Source organism: Apteryx mantelli, chromosome 16 (assembly GCF_036417845.1).
Source record: "Apteryx mantelli isolate bAptMan1 chromosome 16, bAptMan1.hap1, whole genome shotgun sequence".
In the NCBI taxonomy this organism is placed as follows: domain Eukaryota; kingdom Metazoa; phylum Chordata; class Aves; order Apterygiformes; family Apterygidae; genus Apteryx; species Apteryx mantelli.
In genome coordinates this window covers 22,215,510-22,234,813 of record NC_089993.1, presented here as the reverse complement: position 1 = coordinate 22,234,813, position 19,304 = coordinate 22,215,510, and the positions used below count along the sequence as shown (strand labels likewise).

Genomic DNA, 19,304 nt, shown 5'->3' with positions numbered 1-19,304 from the left:
CATAACAAAGAAGATACGACCTACAGATTCCAAATTTTTGCTAAGAAATGTAGAAATTATTTTCATTCTTTACAGGTAAGAAGGATATTTTCATTACAGTTTCATAGTTTTGTTCTTCAGAACTGTTTGATCATTCTGAACAGATGCTTTGTTTCCCAAAAAAGTTTTAGCAAGGCTATTGAAAAAAAAAATGTATTTTTATTCCATTAGGAATATCCAGTTGTGCTACAGAAGAATCTAACAGATCACTCCATTACCAATTGTCTAACTGACCCAAGAGTCATTTCTGAATATTTACTTATGTACCTGTATTTGAACTTTCTAGGATTTCGTCTTCTATCTCGACTGTTGTGATAGTGAGGACATGCATAACCCTGGCGGCAGAGTCTGGGTGGCTTGGTACATTGTTCTGTCTTGTAGCCAGCTAATACAAAATTTGTATCTGTAAACAGGTCAACAATGAAAAGAAATGAGCACTTACATTTTGCATTTAGAGTATTTTTAGTGAGATTAGGTATTATGCTGCTTTCTGAATCTGAATAAAAATAATGATTCATAGATCCTTCTGTTCTTATAAGCTTAGACTGAGACCTTCATTTTTTGCAATAAAACAGTCTAACATACATACATGCAAAGCAATCTTCATCAATTTTATACTCAATAGCAATAGCATACAAATAAAGAACTAGCAATCCAGTGGTAGAGGAAATTATCAGAAATTCTCATTATACACATTTAACATTTTGAAAATGAATACCTGAAACTATGCTATTCATTTTAGTAAGAAAAATACTAAAACTTTATAAAATTTTATATCTAGGTTTCTCTCAAGCTTGTTGAGAAGCCTTATTTCACCAAAATTGCTTTCATGTTAAGGATCCCCAGTAAGATCTTGCTGGACAAATTCTAGAGCCTCTTTTCCACCTTTGCTCTAAATCTAAATTTGTCTCTAAATCTTTGATTCCAGGAAGGAGGAATCAGGAAATGACAAATGAGGTTCTGTCTAGAAACAGAAAAATTCAGAAGAAAACTGGAGCAAATAAATAAATTAAAAGGGTAAAATTTAGCTAATGGCCACAATGGGTTTATGAAGAGCGAATGATGTCAAACCAATCTAACTTCTTCCAAAGGCAGGACAATAAATGTAGGTAAGACAGAAGCAGTCAGTGTTACATATCTTGACTTTAGCAAACCTTTTTAACTGGAGATGTTCTCAAAAACTACAGAATACAGTAAGACTCCTGTAGGACTTGTGGAAAACCAGCTGAAAATCCATTCCCAGACTCATTAATGATGTACTTTCAAATAGAAACAATTATTAATTGGTGTTTCACACAAAATCTATTTTTTGTTCAGTCCTTTTCAATGGTTTCAGTAAAAACTTAGGAAAATAAGGCTGAAATCACCAACTGGAATAATAGTTTCAATCCCCAGCAATTATGTACAATCCTGCCATACTTCAAAGGATTGACAGAAGTCGTACATCACCATATAACATTAACTGGTCACAATGCAAGGAATGCAAAAAAAAAAAAAAGTTTGTAGTTTGTCAATTTTGTTGTCTTTTTAGTTTGAGCACGCAATATTTTTTGATCTAGAGCTCACAATCAAGCGCTGTAAGTTATTTATACTTCAATGCTTGGAACTCATCCTGTAGTAGATTTAATTTTATGATCCTTGTCCCCACTGTATTTTTTATCTTTTATATCCCTTGAATCCATTGAACACCTTAGAGACAGAATCTTCACTCTGACCCTCTTCCTGTGTTACTGTCCCCACATGAATTTTTGAAAGCAACTGTACCCTGCATTCTTTTCTAAAGTAAAATTTGGGCAAGAGCTCTAATAACATCCAATTGATATTAACATTTGTCTATGTAATAAGGAAGTCTAAACCAGGAAAATGAGAACCAAATTTTAAAGCCTAAAAAAACCTAGTATAACTGGATTTACTTTAAGTGATCACATATAACGCTTTCAAGACATCCTCACATTTCAATATTCTACTTAAATATTCCACTTAATATTCTACTTCATTCATGTTAGTTTAGGTCAGCAAAGAACAACTTTCCATTAAAAAATGAAGATTCTAATCATTATCATTTCTTAGCACAAGACAGAACTCCTCCTGACTTTTAATCACATTTAATCAATTGACAGAGTTTAGCAAGACTTGTATTAAGTAAATGAAAAAAGATTCACCAAACATTTTCCAAACAAAACATTTTCAGTACGAAATCTGAATATAAATGTGCTGGACTGTACAACTTGTTCACCAGCACCTGTATTGCTTATATAAACTTATTCTTTACTCTGTAAAAGATGACTTTTGAGCAGTTGAAGACAAGGATCAACAAGCTGGATCATACACCAAAAAAGAAACAGAGAAAGGAGGCAGACTTATATAATCTTACCCTGCCATCTTGGATCTTCACTAAGGATTTTCTCAATCATTGCTTGGCTTGCTAAAATTCCTGGTTGTAGATCTGGAATGCCTTCACTGCATCCTAGCTGTCCATTCTGCAAGGTTTCCTGTGCCTGAAGTTCTCTGGAACAGGGAAAAGAAAATAACACTATTAAACCGTATAGCTACATTAACCATCCCTATCATAGGTAAAATCCTGTCCTACTTTATCCAAATTTTGTCATTTAATCCAATAAGCCTAAATTGGGGGGTGGGGGAGGGGGGAGACTGTATTTCAAACTGTTACTTGTGCTGAAGCTGCCTAACAAATCAGATGGAATAACCATGTCATACAAATCAAAGGGAACACAAGAAGGGACACTGGTATTATGTATACTGCCAGTGTTTGTATCAGCAACGCCCATCTGTACCTCTGCATGCTGGTGTGCTGACATCTTGAATATGTTATTAATTTCTGGTATTCTCCTGCCACATAGAACACAGTAGAACTAATAAAGGTACAGAAAGAGCAATAAAGGATGATCAGAAATACAGAATAACTCCTCTGTGAGGGAGAATTAAATGGCTTAGCACTCTTCACCTTGGAAAAGGGATGCCTGAAGGGAGATACAAAATATATCTATTGAGTAATAAGTCATATAAAAGTGAATGGGAGACTACTTTTCGCTCATAGTACGATTTGGCTAGAAAAGTTTGTCAAGACATTTGGGAGACCTAGTAACAAAGGACAAGTATTACGAAGAAAAGGAATAGCTCCTCTGCAAATATTTACAATTTCATTGCAAGTAAGCAACCACGATCTTGGCGAAAGATCAGAATGACCACTAATAAACTAAAAGATCCTGTGCTGGTAGTATGAAAACACTACCAAAAAACTGGGATAATTTCATTACACCGCTCTTACAAAATCAAGACGTACAGAGATTCAACAAAGGCAAGCTATTACAAAGGATTCAAAGAGAAATTATGATACCGTAGCATAATTAAATTAGGCAGACTTTGAAGCAATGAGAAAACAAGTTGAAGAAACAAATACAAGAGATGGATCTATAATATTCTTTCTTCACCATACTCAAAAGCCTCTGTCTTCACATGGCACGGCTTTCTCTAGACACAAATATTTAAGGAGAATACCTCCTATTCCAAAACGCTCTTACTCAGAGAAGAATCTCTGAATAGGAATTTGGAAAGCATGGTGCTTTATAATGTAATTAGTTGTGATATCATTTACATACCATTTCAAGGATTTCCCAGACCCCAAGTATTCCCCTATGAAAGAAAATCTCAAAGGGGAAAGAAAGGTCCAAAGCCAATTCCAGAACCTTTCAAACTGTTAAAATCTTTCTTCTTCAGATCCAAAAAAGGAGCAGGCAATGAGAATGAAAACGGGTAGTTCCTAGAGAATGTATTTTTTTTTTAGGTGGATGTTCAGAAGAACAAGGCTCTTAACAGGAATAAAGTTAATGCCTGCATCAGTGATTCTCCTGTTGTTTCTCCATTCCTTCCTTACAATGAAGGAACCCTAAGGTTTGTGGCCATCTTAGAGCAGAAAGACCATATTCCCCTCAAAAAAAACATTTCCTATGTTTGCTCAGACTTCCTGAAGAATGTTGGATGCCTGAAATTAGGGGAAGCATTTCACAGCAATGGCATACAGCTGGTTTTCACAAACACCAAAGTCGTCTGGGGCAGCCTATTTGTAGGTTCCAGCCATTAAACGGACTCCTACCATGAGTGTCTTCAGTTCCTCCTGACGCTTTATATGCAGCCAGTCACCAGTAAAGAACAGTTTAACACATTAAAAGATATTTAGAGACCAGAGCTTGATAACTAGTCACACTCCTCTGGTGACTAAGAAAGGAACACACTACATGGCCAAATTCATCTTTTCTGGTTTCTTTTCATAAGGCTGGTGCTAGGACTCATGTGCTGTTCAGACCTCTCAGGGCTGCTTTACCTACTGAGGAAACAGGAGCACATTATATCTGGCTCAAGGTGTTCACATCTCTTTGCTGGGACTTAGCACTCTCAACTCCAAGCAATGAAAACTGGGCTACGCCAGAAATATTTCTGAACTTGAGAAGATCTTTACTAATAAGCATCATGATTCTATCTGCTGAAGGTATGTTAGACAACATCTAGCAACTTGTGTTTTTTCTTTTCTCAGAATTATTAAGGCCAGCAGGTCAGTTCTCTCCTAAAACTCTTCAAAGTTTTGATGTTACAAATTACTTACAAACAGTTGTTGTTCATTATCTTCAAGGAAGACTGTATGTCTTCCTTGATCTGTAAAATTTGATATGTTTTTAGAATCACAGGAAATTCACAACTTTATTAGAGTTAGTGCTCAACATGCTTGGGAAAAAAACATCCATTTTTAAGGCACCTTTCTCAAGTTTCAAATCCAATCCATGGATTACTTTTCTAAGTTTTTTCTTCAGTATCGCTATATATTGGTTCCCCATTCTAACATAGCATGAAAGATTACAAAGATACTAAGTATTCTATATTCATTTCAAGACGGACATGACAGCTTACTGCATATGGTAAATAAAGAAAGTTAAAAAAAAAAAAAAAAAGGAACAAAAAGAAAATGGACAGATGTCTTACAGAAGATCCATCAGCCATCTGACCGAGGAAAGCCTCCTGGAAAGAAAAGCTATATATAACTAAATAGTACATGACCACACAATGCAGAAGTGAATTCTAAAAGGTGCTAACTTTACTAAAATAACTGTGGTAAAGATTAGGTTGAAGGGAGAACTACGATGCTCTAATAGATGGTAGGGAACAAGGGATAACACAGGAGAGAACATAACATACAGCCATACCAGCTCAGATCAAAGGTTCATCTAGCCTGGAATCCTGTCTCCAACAGTAGCCAATAACTGATGCCTAGGGAAGAGAGTAAGAATAGGGCAAGCATATAGTGATACTACCCCAGAATGCTCTTCCAGCCTCCAGACAGAGATGCCTGTCACCCTCCAAGGCTTCAAAGTTCTCTGGAAATTGCTATCCATTCCTACCAAGAGTATACAGACCACTTTTCTGCAACAGGATCTTCTCTTTCATCCAAATATAATATCTCGTGACAATATGCTTATTTCCCAGGCCTCGGTCACAACTAAAACTCATCCCTACCACTACCCTGATTTACAAAGCACCTTCTTGTTACAGTAGCTTGCTCTTATGTTGGAAAGGCAGACAGTAACACTGATATCTTACACATGAAAAAGCACAACAAAATTCAAACAAAAGTGCAAACGCAGATGTCACACAGAAGTTGAGATCCTGAAAGATGGCAGAAAAATTATTCTTTTCTGAATGTAAACACCTCAAGAAAATTTATGAGGCATAAATGATGAAAGGCAGAATATCTGGTCTTTCATCAGTTTTAAGAATGACATATATGGTTCTTGAAACTGCAAGTTACAAAACCTTAGTATTTGTATTTCCCAGTGTGTACTTGCTGTCTTGATGCACACTGAAATGCATTCTTGTATTTACAGTTATAGCATAAAGTACTGTATCTGCGAAGTGCAATAAAGCAAAGCGCAATAAAACGAGGTATGCCTGTATATTGTATTTTTCACTGCAAAGCATACCACATTTTCTGGTATGAGGTGATAACAGACGTGGTATTTCCTGCTAACTAGGCTGAAGAATTTGAAACAAGACTACCTTATATCATATACTGGTGGTCTAAGGTCATGGGGACCATGAGCAAAGGCACAGTGAAGTCCATTCTTCACACAGTGACCCCGGGCATCTGTTTCATGAATGCATGTTCCAGTCTTGTAATATCTGAGATGATACTTCCTTTCTGTATCCCCTGTTGTTCGATGCAGGTAAGGGCAACTACATAATAGAAAGAGAAAAGTTAGAGTATTCCTTTGAGTTTTGTTTTTAAACATTTAACCGAATTATGCTATCACTCTTCTTATTATGAACTTATAACAAGTAACTGGCAGAATTCTTCAAATAGAAATTGTCCTAAATATATTACCATTGCAGTACAACTTCAAAATGAAAAATTGTAACGTATTTCTTATTCTCTGCTAAAGTTAAAAGACTTTATAGCAAGGTGGTTCACAAAGATATTATTAATAAAACTAGTAAGCACTCCAGTAAGTAAGCAACAGCATCTGGACTAAGGAATGACATCTTCCATACTTATATAGGCTCACCTCGTTTCCTCACTAAGAGGTGTAAGAAAATTGTTTGGTTTTTTTTTAAGAATATTATAGTCATGTAAAATCAAGGGGTACTTGAAGCACAATGTTGTTGCTTTCTGCCTGCTCTCTCTAGGCACGGAACTCCTTGAACAACCTTAGAGGAAATCTAAAAAAATTTTCGATTAAAAGGAAGAGAGCAATTTCTTTATCCACAATAAATCTTTGTAGACATACATTGAGTTAAGGTTTGTACACTAAAATGGCTAGCATCATGTATGGATTATAATTTCAACAACCAGTAGTAGACAAATGAAAAAAAAACACAGAAAATATACACAGCCATGTCTGTTCTCCCACAATCTATTTCAGCGTGATTAATTTTGATCTCTACTGGGTTTGAAAAAATATGAATCTCCAAAAACTGCTCTCTTCCATCCCAAAGCAAAAAGAAGCTGCATCAGAAGGCTTCGAGTGTGGTACAGAATAACAAATGGCAAGTCCCATAGAAATAAGTGATTTTGAATGGAGGGAGAATGGTGAAGCACTAAGCAGAGTTTAACCCTCAGAAGAACTGATGTTGGCTTACGCTTTAGTTATCATATTCTGAAAAGACTCGTTAGAAACTAGAGTAAACAAATCGGAAAATATTTGCAAACATTTACAAGTCTGGCATTTATATATCTAAAACAAAAAGTTCTACTATTCTTTCTGTGCTAGCCACCTGTGGCTTGCACTGACTTTCAGAAATTGATACTCTTTATGTTTTCTGAGAGTCAAGTTGCTTCCTTTTAGGAATTTAAAAACAGCATTCTGTTAAAAAAGATAAATGGACCGCAGCTAGTGATTTGTAGCTACGCCTCTTTAGATACCAACAAAACTAATTTGTCAGAAGGCAATGCGTACCAAGTTCAGTGTTTTACCTCATTTTGTCAGCCTAAGATGAAACACAGTCTAAACCTAGGATTTGCAAGTATTTCTTCCACACCTCTTCGTTCTACATGAAAAGATAGACAGGATGCAATCTTTGTTGGACTCGCTTTGGTGCCTCAGCTGAACTTTGTGAGAAATGCTTTGCAATATGTGAGTAGCACTGATGCAGCCCTCCTGTTCTGCTAGAATTGCTAAAGAGGAAAAGAGAAAACCCACAAGAGTCCTTCAGATACATTTGCCAGCACTGGTCCTGTACAGAACTCTAAACAAAAGGAATTGCAATTTGAGAATATTTTACTTATTGCTGACCCTCCTACCACAAGCACAATTTGTACAGGGGCTAAATGGAAAAGCAGACTAGCAGACTGTTCATTACAAACTCTAATCTCTCACTCATTTACACACACAACAGAGGCGAGAATACACTGTTATATTCTTATGCATAATGTTCATGCCTGCATTTCCATCTACTTAAGTTTGCTGGTTCCTGTTGGAAACAAGAATTAAACATCTGAGCTTATCTCCCGTGCAAGAGGTATACAGGTGTTTACATCTCACTGCTTGTCTTTAAGTCCATGGTCCCTTATCAGAGGCCAAGCATTTGTGCTGAAATATCTAGACTTTTTCCCTAGAGGCATCACTTTATCAGTGGAGGTCCCAAGAAAATGTGAATGCCTTCAATTATTTTTAAATGACTGTTTAAAAAAAGGCAGAAAAGAAAATTCAGTGGAATATGGATACAGTTTGTCAGACAAGCTAGGCACAACCTTTTGTACAAAATGTGAAAGAGGGAGAGATATTTAGGTCACAGTTTTCCCACAAAAAGACAAAACGGATTCCAAAGATAAACTGGGAAATATAAATTGTGTGTTACACAACTGTAATTTCTGCTAAACTAAACCCAAGCTTGTTTGGCCTGAGACACGATACTTGGGCCATCAATATCTAATAAAATCTCAATTTTACTGAGAAGAGAGCTTTCCGCTGCACATTTTGCTTAAGACTCCCATAACAGGTGAAGTCCTCCTTCAGAAACTAATGGAGTGCTTTAATGAAGCTACACAGTGTGACTGGACACTTTGTTATCCGAACTTTGTCCAAGACTTGCGAAGAACTAGATAAAACCTAATTATACAAGCTGTCTCAGAAGGACTAAAGAACATGCAAAGCTCATACAGCAAAAACAATGATTTATCTATTTTGGACATGTATGTTATATGATACCATACTAATACATATGCTTTTAACCATAGACACCTTGCTGATCAGCTGTTGTTCATCCTGGGACCATTAGTCAGAAAGGCAAAAACTCCTAATAAAAGCAGCAGCTAGATGGTACTTGCATCTAGTATCAACTAAGCCAATGCATGGAGAGAACTGATGTTCAGCCCAACATTTAATGAACTATAAGGATGTTCTATCTTAGCTTCAAGTTATTAATAAAATATTTTACTGGAGAATAAACCACCGTAATACATAGCTTTAAACAAGACTAGTATTTTGATTTAAAAAGGTAGATTTTAATTATCATCTGAGCACATGGCTGCAAACTGATAAACTTGCTCTTATGTACCATACTTTGGTACTTAGGATGTTCAAACACCATTTATTCCCAGGAGAGAGAAAAAAAAAAAAGGTACAAGACGACAAATTATTTCCCAGGTAGAATAACAAATCTATTTCATAGCCCTTATTTCTGACGTCATCTCCCAGCTTAAAATAATTATATTGACTACTAACCTACCAACCACGAATCAGTGAAAGAATGGTATTCAGCATTGTTAAGTTGTATTAACGTATGTAATGGAAATACAGCATTTTAAACAATTGAAACCTGCTTTTTTTTCTGCATTTGGATCTCACAAAGTAAAACTGGCATTACAATATTCAAAGTCATTAGATGGATATATTGTGAAACAGAACGTACGTTCACAAAATCTTAAAAGATAAACTGATAAGTGAAAAGTATGTTACCTTTTCATTCTCTTCTTAATTCACAATGTCATAAATATTCCAAAGATATTCTTTAAGAATTAAAAAAATCCAGTTTAAAGGGCAATTTTAAAAGTTCTTAAGTATATGAAAACAACTACATACTTGTACTTCTGTTCAACCCTGAGGCACTGACATTTTTCCTATGATCACTCTAACAGCTCTTCTATAACAGATTTCTCTAATTCTTTCACTAAGAGCAGTGTTACATAACAGATGCCAATACTACATCCAAAATAATCTTCTCTTTTAGAATCTGACATATCAGTTGACTACAGTGGTTCAAAAACCTGCTCTAGCTCACCCTGCTCGGGCAGGGAAGTTGGACCAGATGATCTCCAGATGCCCCTTCCAACCTCAACTATTCTGTGATCTAAAATTTCAGGCCTCCTTTCTTTCCAAGTTGAACTTTGGGAAGAAATATTACAGTCAAGCCTGGGTGAAACCAGCAATTTCTACTTTAACTCTCCTGAAAGTATGTTCCTGATAACAATTATGGGTGTCATCATTTTATCTTTCTTGTTAGTTCTCTAGCAGCTCACACTTGCTTTGACCTAACTGCATATTCAGATGAAAAGAACAGGGAAACAGAGTCATACATAGAAGTCAAAAAGGAATAGGCATGCACACAGAGAGCTTAAAACAAAAGTATCCTGCCACTCCTGTTGCTAACTTATGTATAAGAATTTGAAATTGCTCCAAATAAAAGGCTAAATTTTAGGCAGAACAAAAAATAATGACAAAACAGTATTCTTTTGCTGGGTTCTGCAACAGGAATGCAGCCACTCTGTAGGCATGTCCTCAGAAATGTTGGTGTTTTCCTCTGGCTTTTTCTTCTGCTACTACAGACATGCTTTAGTGTCTTCTATCTTTAAGAAAGTTACTTTTGACTTCTCTTGCCTTTCCCAACTATTTGCTCTATTTGCCTTTTCTCTTCTACCTTCACCTCAAACAGCAATCAACTTACAATAGCTGACTGCCATTCCTAGCCTCCAGCTCTACTCAAAATCAAATCTAAAATTAAGGCTTCCACAGTCCAACTGAAACTTCTCTCACAAGCATCTCCGATAATCTCATTTTATAACTGAATCAAAGCAACAGGCCTCTATCTTCATTTTTCTATTTAATTCTATCTTCATTTTCTTAATTTACTGGCGGCTTTCATCTGCTTGCTGTTTCTCCTCTTGAAACACTGTTCTCCTTTGTTTAAGGGAACTCAGTTATGTTCTCATTTTCCTCTCAATCAACATATCTTTCAACACAGACATTCTCTTATGGCCTTTTGTCAGGGGCCTCACAGAACTCTAACCTTGGTCCCTGCTCTTCTACACGTGGGCAATTTCACTGTAAAACACAAACTTAGCAACCACCGCCTCTTGCCAATAACTCACAAACCTATCTGTTTAATTCAAACTGTAAGTACAATATACTAAAACACAGGCCTGAATCTCATTACCAATCTCATTTCTGGCAAGTAAGAAGGGCTTTAAACTAGGAAAGATGGGGGAAGGGGAGAGTTATAGTGACAGGGTAGTTAGCAAAAGACTGCTCATGTCAGGATGCCTCCAACAGGTGAATGCAGCCAGGGAAGTGCGCATGGGATGTGGCTATGGAGGATCCTCTTTTACCCCTCCTGGGAAACCTGCATGCTCGATCACCTCCCTGAAATGCCTGTACACCAATGCACGCAGCTTGGGGAACAAACAGGAAGAACTAGAGATATGTGTGCGGTCGCAGGGCCATGATCTCATTGCCATTACAGAGACATGGTGGGATAGCTCACATGACTGGAGTGCTGTCATGGATGGCTACGTGCTTTTTAGGAAAGACAGACCAGGAAAGCGAGGTGGTGGAGTTGCTCTTTATGTGAGAGAGCAACTGGAATGTATGGAGCTGTGCCTAGGGGTGGATGAAGAGCGAGTCGAGAGCTTATGGGTAAGGATCAAAGGGCAGGCTAACAGAGGTGACACTGTTGTGGGTGTTTACTACAGGCCACCTGATCAGGATGAGGAAGTCGATGAGGCCTTCTACAGACAGCTGGAAGTAGCCTCACGATCCCAGGCCCCGGTTCTCATGGGGGACTTCAACCACCCCGATATCTGCTGGAAAGACAACACAGCTAGGCACAAACAGTCCTGGAGGTTCCTGCAGAGCATTGGTGACAACTTCTTAACACAGGTGGTGGAGGAGCCAACAAGGAGAGGTGTGCTGCTGGACCTCGTACTAACAAACAAAGAAGGACTGGTGGAAGATGTGAAGGTTGGGGGCTGCCTTGGCTGCAGTGACCATGAGATGGTGGAGTTCAGGATCCTGCGAGGAGGCAGCAGGGCACCAAGTAGGATCGCAACCCTGGACTTCAGGAGAGCAAACTTTGGCCTCTTCAGGGACCTACTTGGAGGAATCCCATGGGTGAGGGCCCTAGAAGGAAGGAGTGTTCAAGAGAGCTGGTTAATATTCAAACATCACTTTCTCCAGGCTCAAGAGCGGTGCATCCCTATGAGTAGGAAGTCAACAAAGGAGGCAGGAGACCTGCATGGATGAGCAAGGAGCTCCTGGCAAAACTCAACCAGAAGAAGGAAGTATACAGAAAGTGGAAAGGGGGACAGGCCACTTGGGAGGAATATAGGAATGTTGTCAGAGTATGCAGGGATGCAACGAGGAAGGCTAAGGCCCATTTGGAATTAAATCTGGCTAGAGATGTCAAGGACAGCAAGAAGGGCTTCTTCAAATACATCAGCAGCAAGAGGAAGACTAGGGAAAATGTGGGCCCTTTGCTGAATGGGGTGGGTGCCCTGGTGACGAAGGATGCAGAGAAGGCAGAGTTACTGAATGCCTTCTTTGCTTCAGTCTTTACTGCTCAGGCCAGCCCTCAGGAACCCCAGACCCTGGAGGCAAGAGAGAAAGTCTGGAGAGAGGAAGACTTTCCCTTGGTGGAGGAGGAGTGGGTTAGAGATCATTTAAGCAAACTTGACACCCACAAATCCATGGGCCCTGATGGAATGCACCCACGAGTGCTGAGGGAGCTGGCGGACATTATTGCTAAGCCACTCTCCATCATCTTTGAAAGGTCATGGAGGACAGGAGAGGTGCCCGAGGACTGGAAGAAAGCCAATGTCACCCCAGTCTTCAAAAAGGGCAAGAAGGAGGACCCAGGGAACTACAGGCCAGTCAGCCTCACCTCCATCCCTGGAAAGGTGATGGAGCAGCTCATCCTGGAAGCCATCTCCACACATGTGGAGGAAAAGAAGGTGATCAGGAGTAGTCAGCATGGCTTCACCAAGGGGAAATCATGCCTAACCAATCTGATAGCCTTCTATGATGGAATGACTGGCTGGGTAGATGAGGGGAGAGCAGTGGATGTTGTCTACCTAGACTTCAGCAAGGCTTTTGACACTGTCTCCCATAGCATCCTCATAGACAAGCTCAGGAAGTGTGGGTTAGATGAGTGGACAGTGAGGTGGATTGAGAACTGGCTGAATGGCAGAGCTCAGAGAGTTGTGATCAGTGGCACAGAGTCTAGTTGGAGGCCTGTAGCTAGCGGTGTCCCCCAGGGGTCAGTACTGGGTCCAGTCTTGTTCAACTTCTTCATCAATGACCTGGATGAAGGCACAGAGTGCACCCTCAGCAAGTTTGCTGACGATACAAAACTGGGAGGAGTGGCTGATACCCCAGAGGGCTGTGCTGCCATTCAAAGAGACTTGGACAGGCTGGAGAGGTGGGCAGAGAGGAACCTCATGAAGTTCAACAAAGGGAAGTGCAGGGTCCTGCACCTGGGGAGGAATAACCCCAGTCACCAGTACAGGTTGGGGGTTGACCTGCTGGAAAGCAGCTCTGCGGAGAAGGACCTGGGAGTGCTGGTGGACACCAAGTTAAGCATGAGGCAGCAATGTGCCCTTGTGGCCAAGAAGGCCAATGGTATCCTGGGGTGCATCAGGAAGAGTGTTGCCAGCAGGTCGAGGGAGGTGATTCTCCCCCTCTACTCAGCCCTGCTGAGGCCACATCTGGAGTACTGTGTCCAGTTCTGGGCTCCCCAGTACAAGAGGGATGTGGCACTACTGGAGCAAGTCCAGCGAAGGGCCACAAAGATGATTAGGGGACTGGAGCATCTCTCTTATGAGGAAAGGCTGAGAGAGCTTGGCCTGTTTAGCCTGGAGAAGAGAAGGCTGAGAGGAGATCTTATCAATGTGTACAAGTATGTGAAGGGAGGGTGTCGAGAGGATGGGACCAGACTCTTTTCAGTGGTGCCGAGCGACAGGACGCGAGGCAATGGGCACAAACTGAAACACAGACACTTCCATCTTAACATGAGGAAAAACTTTTTCACTGTGAGGGTGACAGAGCACTGGAACAGGTTGCCCAGAGAGGTGGTGGAGTCTCCTTCTCTGGAGATATTCAAAATGCGCCTGGATGCAATCCTGTGCAATGTGCTCTAGGTGACCCTGGTGGAGCAGGGGGGTTGGACTAGATGATCTCCAGAGGTCCCTTCCAACCTCAGTGATTCTGTGATTCTGTAAGTACCCTGAACTACCACTATGCCAGATAATATTCATTATCCTATTTATCATTTAGGCTCATAACCTGGGAGTAATCTTCAGCAACTGTAGGATACAGCCTTTCCAATCTAATTACAGTACAAAGGTTGTTCAGGTTCCTATCTCACATTTCAGGCTGTTGAAACATTCTGTTCTTTGCTTCTAACAAATGCAATCTTGCCCAGCTAATATCCTTTCAAAACACTGCTTCCTTTTTCCTCCTTTAGCATCTATCTATCTATCTATCTATTACTCAATAATGAAAGGTCAACTTTTGTCCCCAGTCAATCTATGATGTAAGCATCCATTACCCTCTTACTGATTTTAAAACAATAATTGCCCATGCTGCCCCTGGGGTTGGCAGGAGTGCTTTACAAACACCTGAAAAGGTACTCTATTCTTTTTTAAATCATCCCCCAGAGTGATTTTTTGCTGTCTATATTACATAGGCATGGTACCCAATATTGTCACACTGCCTACTGCATTTGTTTACCTTGTTATCTCCTTTGTTTAGATTATAAATCCTCCGGGAAAAATGCATCTTTTTCCTCTGTGACTACAACTTCTAACACAGAAGATACTGATCCATGACAACTGCAGCTAAACATTACAGTAACAAAAATAATTCATCTTCCATTTTTAAAAAAGGTGACCAGCCGAACTACATGTTTCCTGGCTGTTTTCCTACAAATCTTTGTCAGAAGTCCCTCTTCTATGACATATGAACCACAATATGCCCAGCAACTCTATATGCCTGCCTGCTTGCCTGACTCACTGTACTATTTGCTTATTCTCATCTCCAAAAAGCCTCTACACCTCCCCATGTTTACTGGAGACCTTCTGCAGCCTTCATCTAGATAAGAGACAACACGTGCTGTTACTAGTCCATAGAAGTGTAAATACCAACTGGCTAGCCAGCAACTCAGAGTGACCGCCTTCCTTTGCTTTTTCTCACTGGAAGCATCATAAAATGGTCATTCTACTCTACCTAGCCATCATTTTCATAAAACTTACAGAAGCTTAATATCTTGGAGCCATCTCCATACAACATAACTTGCACATACTGGTTAACTTCAAAGTTGTCAGGCGAAAAAAGGCAGCACAGCCCCCCCTCCCCCCCAAATGCAGCAACAACAGGAACAACATTAACAGAAAAATCATCTTCTTATCTTAGGCTTTAAAAATAGTCACAATGCAAAATCATAGCTTTGGTAAGATAAAGAATACATGCTTATATAACAGCATATACACCAAAAATTGGCAAATCACTTGCAGAAAGCGGGTCTCAAATAAACTCCAGCAGACCAACCAATCATTTTCACTCTCTAAGGAGAAATTTGTATCTTTTCATAATGTCATTGATAATATTATAAATTCCTAAGATTGAAAGAAATCACTTACTCATCTCCATCTGGACAGATTCCTGTAGTCTCATCATATTTTGTACAATAAACATCTGGACTGTAGTTAAAAGTCCCATCACGCCTTCGTATAGGTCTACGACGACGCTGATTTAGGAAATGCCAATGAAAACAGGTAAATGGTCTGTGCTGGGTACACTTGTGCTGCAAAAATAGGGGGCACTGCTCTGTCCTAAATTCCTTTAGATACCTAAAAAAATTAAACTGTGTTACAAGTTTATCTTATTGGAGGCACGTTTTTTACAGTATCAACAGGGCACTTGACAATTCAATGTGCATAGCCCATGAAAAATTGCATACAGTTTTCGTTCCTATCCACAATTTACTGCTTAGCTGCTGAATACAGCTGGCTTCATTTTTAATGACAGATGCATTACTAGTAAAACACAGTGAAATACTTGGACAAATTATATTACTATGTCACATAACTGAACTAAATTCAAATCAATTAAAAAAAAACCTAGAGTATTTAGAATTCTTCCCTAAGTAATCACTAAAGAGAGATTATAAATATGTTACTTGAATGAGCATTTATATTGCTTGCTACCACACAAAACAGTCCTATAAAGAGTATTTTTAGCTAAGTACCACATCTAATTTAAAAATTAGTCCTTAATCACAATACTCCCAGAACATGGACACACTATATAGAAAGCTAGAGAGTTAAAAGATGCTCAAGAAGGTTTCAGAGGCTACAAGAAGACTTTAGCAAACTTATTTTAGGGATTATTGTGCTTCTTTTGAGACAGTTTAGGGTCTTTGAAGGTTACTCAGGTGTTAGAAAATCATTCATTCATTGGGATCTACAGCATAGGAGCTATTCAGGAACTCTGATACTTCTTTGCATAGGATACCAAGACAATGTTAGACTGGGCACTACCGTGGCATTTATCAAAGGACGTAAGACACCACTTCTTCCTGTTCCAGTTTATGCATCTTTTAGCCTATTTAACAAGTTCATTACATCACTAAAGTTATGAATTATTGGAGGGATAGGTAACCAGGCATTTGCAGGGGAGAGGACTTCACAGAAGAACCTTAGACTTCTCAGAGCTCTTCAAAAGGCATAAATTGTGTAACAAGTTACAGGAGATTGACCAGACAGGGGAACAGAAGAATTAGAGAGAGGAATACTGGAGCATCTTTTAGTTCTGAATTACTTAAACTAGCATATGGGGAATATAATCACACATAGTTATGGAACATATCTTGAGGTTTAGAGAAGAATCTTTAAAACTATCCAGGACTGTGAAGAAAAAAATGGGGAATAGAATTTCAAATGTTAAGGACTGTAGAAAGGTCTGCAGCAGTATCTAGGTAAATGGCTAAATTCATATGGTCTTTCCAACACTGCTGAAAATGGGACATTATAGAAGTGGTGATATGGGGGGATGGGAGAGACAGAATGCCAAAATTTAGAGATAAAGTTATCCCGTGTTTGCGGGCAGCATCTGGTCCTATGTGAACAGGGGTGTCAGCAGTGCTGAGGGCTGCATAGATGTTATAGACCACATCTGAGGAAAACTGGAAAGACTTGCAGGGAGGATGGGGAGCACAAAGGATCTGCCTTTCGGTGTGTGAAGGTCTGCTGAAAGTGTTGTGGAAACGTCCCAAAGGCTCGAGCAGAGGCTGGCTAAGCAACGCTTTAGAGAAGTAGAAGGGCTGCTGTCTGCGCTTCACGAGGGCGGTCTCGGAGTGCGAAAGTATGCTGGGAGGCTTGGGGAGTTCCGGGGATGCCGGAGGATGACCGCGAGTCACAGGGCGGCCCAGTCAGGCAGGGCGCTGGGGGCGGCCAGGAGGCGCGGAGAGTCGGCGCTGGCGCTCTGCAGCCTGCCATGCCCGGGCCGCCCCTGTCCGGCGGCCACAGGACCGGGCATCCTCCCCGCTGCAGCCGGAACCGGGACTGCCGGGCCGTCTCCTCACAGACCCGCCGCCAGAGCAGGAGGCCGCGCGGAGCAGGCCCGGCACAGGGCCGGGCCCTCCGCCTCAGGGCCAGGGGCCTCCCCGCGCGGCGCTGGGGCCCACTGAGCAGGGCGCCCCCGGGGCGCGGTACCTACGTATAGTGCGTCGGCTGCTCAGTCTGCGGGGACCCCCCAGGCCCGCCACCCCGCGAAACCGCTTTCGAAACCGACGGCATCTTCCCCGGCGGGCAGCAGCGCGCAAGCGCAGCCCGGCCCCGCCCGCCCCGCCCTCCGGCGCGTGACCCTGCCCGCCCCGCCCCGCCTCTGCCCGCCCCGCCCCCTGACCCTGCCCGCCCCGCGACCCTGACCGCCCCGCCGCGCGGCCGCCGGCACCGCCTCGCCGCGCGCGAGCCGGTCAGCGCGGGCTAAGTCGTCGCCCGGCCAAGGCCCGTCTGCCGTCAGGGCTCCAGGGCAGCCAGGAAAGAGTCCTGTGCTTCTGGAAATGACGCACCGCTGAGACGTGTCTGTAACTACAACGCTGCCATCCTCAAACTTCTTTGAGAGGGTGTATTTTAAAAAAAGCACACATGGCACCTTAGAGAATTTTGATATTTTTATTCAGTTCATTCACCTATAGTTGATGGCCTTGAACTCTTTAACAACAAAATGCTGCAAATAGTTTTAAAGTTTTTCAACACATGAAAAAGGACTATGAAAACAGTTTTACAAGTAGAGTCTTTATTAAACACCTATCAGATCACTTGAAAATAAGGCAGACACAAAGGGTCATCCCTTTATTTCTTAAGCAGACCAGTAAATTGTTGGGTTCATTGTTTTAGCAGAACATGGAGAAAGAAGGCTTTTTGAGTAAGATTAGTAAGAGAAATAGACAGTATGTTTTAGTGCAATATAAATAAAATTCATGATTGTTGATTTATTCACCAGCACACTCCCCATGTGTATCTGACTTGCAACATTCTACTGTAGCAGAAGTTGAATTACAAGAAAAATTAAACCTTGTGACAGTACCAAACTGATTATACTCCATTTTACTAGGCACCATCTGGCTAAAAGACAGCTACAGTCTACAGCAGAATCAAAAGCCACTAGTAGCACTGGATGTTGCTCAGTCTGATCAGCAGCATTAGAGAAACATGGTATCAGCCAGTTTCTCTGTAGCTGCATACTGTCTTATTAGCTGTTCCCATGTTTTTTTTGTTTTTTTTTTTTTTGTAGTTGGGGATTTTAATGGCACAGAAGACAGAAGAGTTTTTTGCATTTTTACATTTGGAAGCTTCATACAACTACATCTTATTTTAAAGAAAACAGACGTAGCAGTGGCTTAGATTCTTCCTCTCCAAAGAAAGTTTCCAGAGTGTAGAAGTTTGAATATCTGTGAATCTGTTCGAAAAACTAGATACTAAGTTCTTCAGTGAAACTAGGGGTTTCCTCCCCCATATAGTACAAGACAATCATTTAGATTCCCTGCAAAAATGTCTCCTACTGTTCAAGATCATCTAAATGAGGAATGCATAAAACACACTAGTGCAGAAAAAAACACCTACTAACAATGCCTTAGAAGAGCTGAAGGAAGTAATTGCTACATTATGTAGTTGAATTAAAGAAATGAGAACATGAAGTTAAGAATCATATATTAACAATTCATATACTTACATTGTTGTTTTCAATGTAATTTGAATATACTCCATGACTAGCAAAATGTCAACTGAAGGTCACTTTCAGCAGTGATTTTACAGAGTGACAACTTTGATACTTTAATACACTCAGCATCTAAGAAAAAAATATCAGTGGAAATGAGTTGTCTAAAATGTACCTTCAAATACAAGTTGACTTGCAGTACATTCTGTTCACCCCCATTGCAAGAAGAAACCATTCCTTCAGCTGTCACTGTAAACTACTACACTAAGA

General features: G+C 40.5%; 1 protein-coding gene across 2 annotated transcripts in view; it reads right to left on the bottom strand.

Annotated features, from left to right (window-relative positions):
* Window positions 1–17,611, bottom strand: part of UNKL (unk like zinc finger) — an 80,626-nt gene extending 63,015 nt beyond the window's left edge. For both annotated transcript variants that reach the window (XM_067306018.1, XM_067306019.1), the window contains exons 1-5: window positions 17,532–17,611; window positions 15,455–15,664; window positions 6,106–6,282; window positions 2,414–2,547; window positions 307–442 (exon numbers count right to left, since the gene is read on the bottom strand). In XM_067306018.1, coding sequence (XP_067162119.1) covers window positions 307–442; window positions 2,414–2,547; window positions 6,106–6,282; window positions 15,455–15,664; window positions 17,532–17,611 — 737 coding nt within the window. The remainder of the gene's footprint in view (window positions 1–306; window positions 443–2,413; window positions 2,548–6,105; window positions 6,283–15,454; window positions 15,665–17,531) is intronic.
* Between the last annotated feature and the right edge of the window lie 1,693 nt (window positions 17,612–19,304).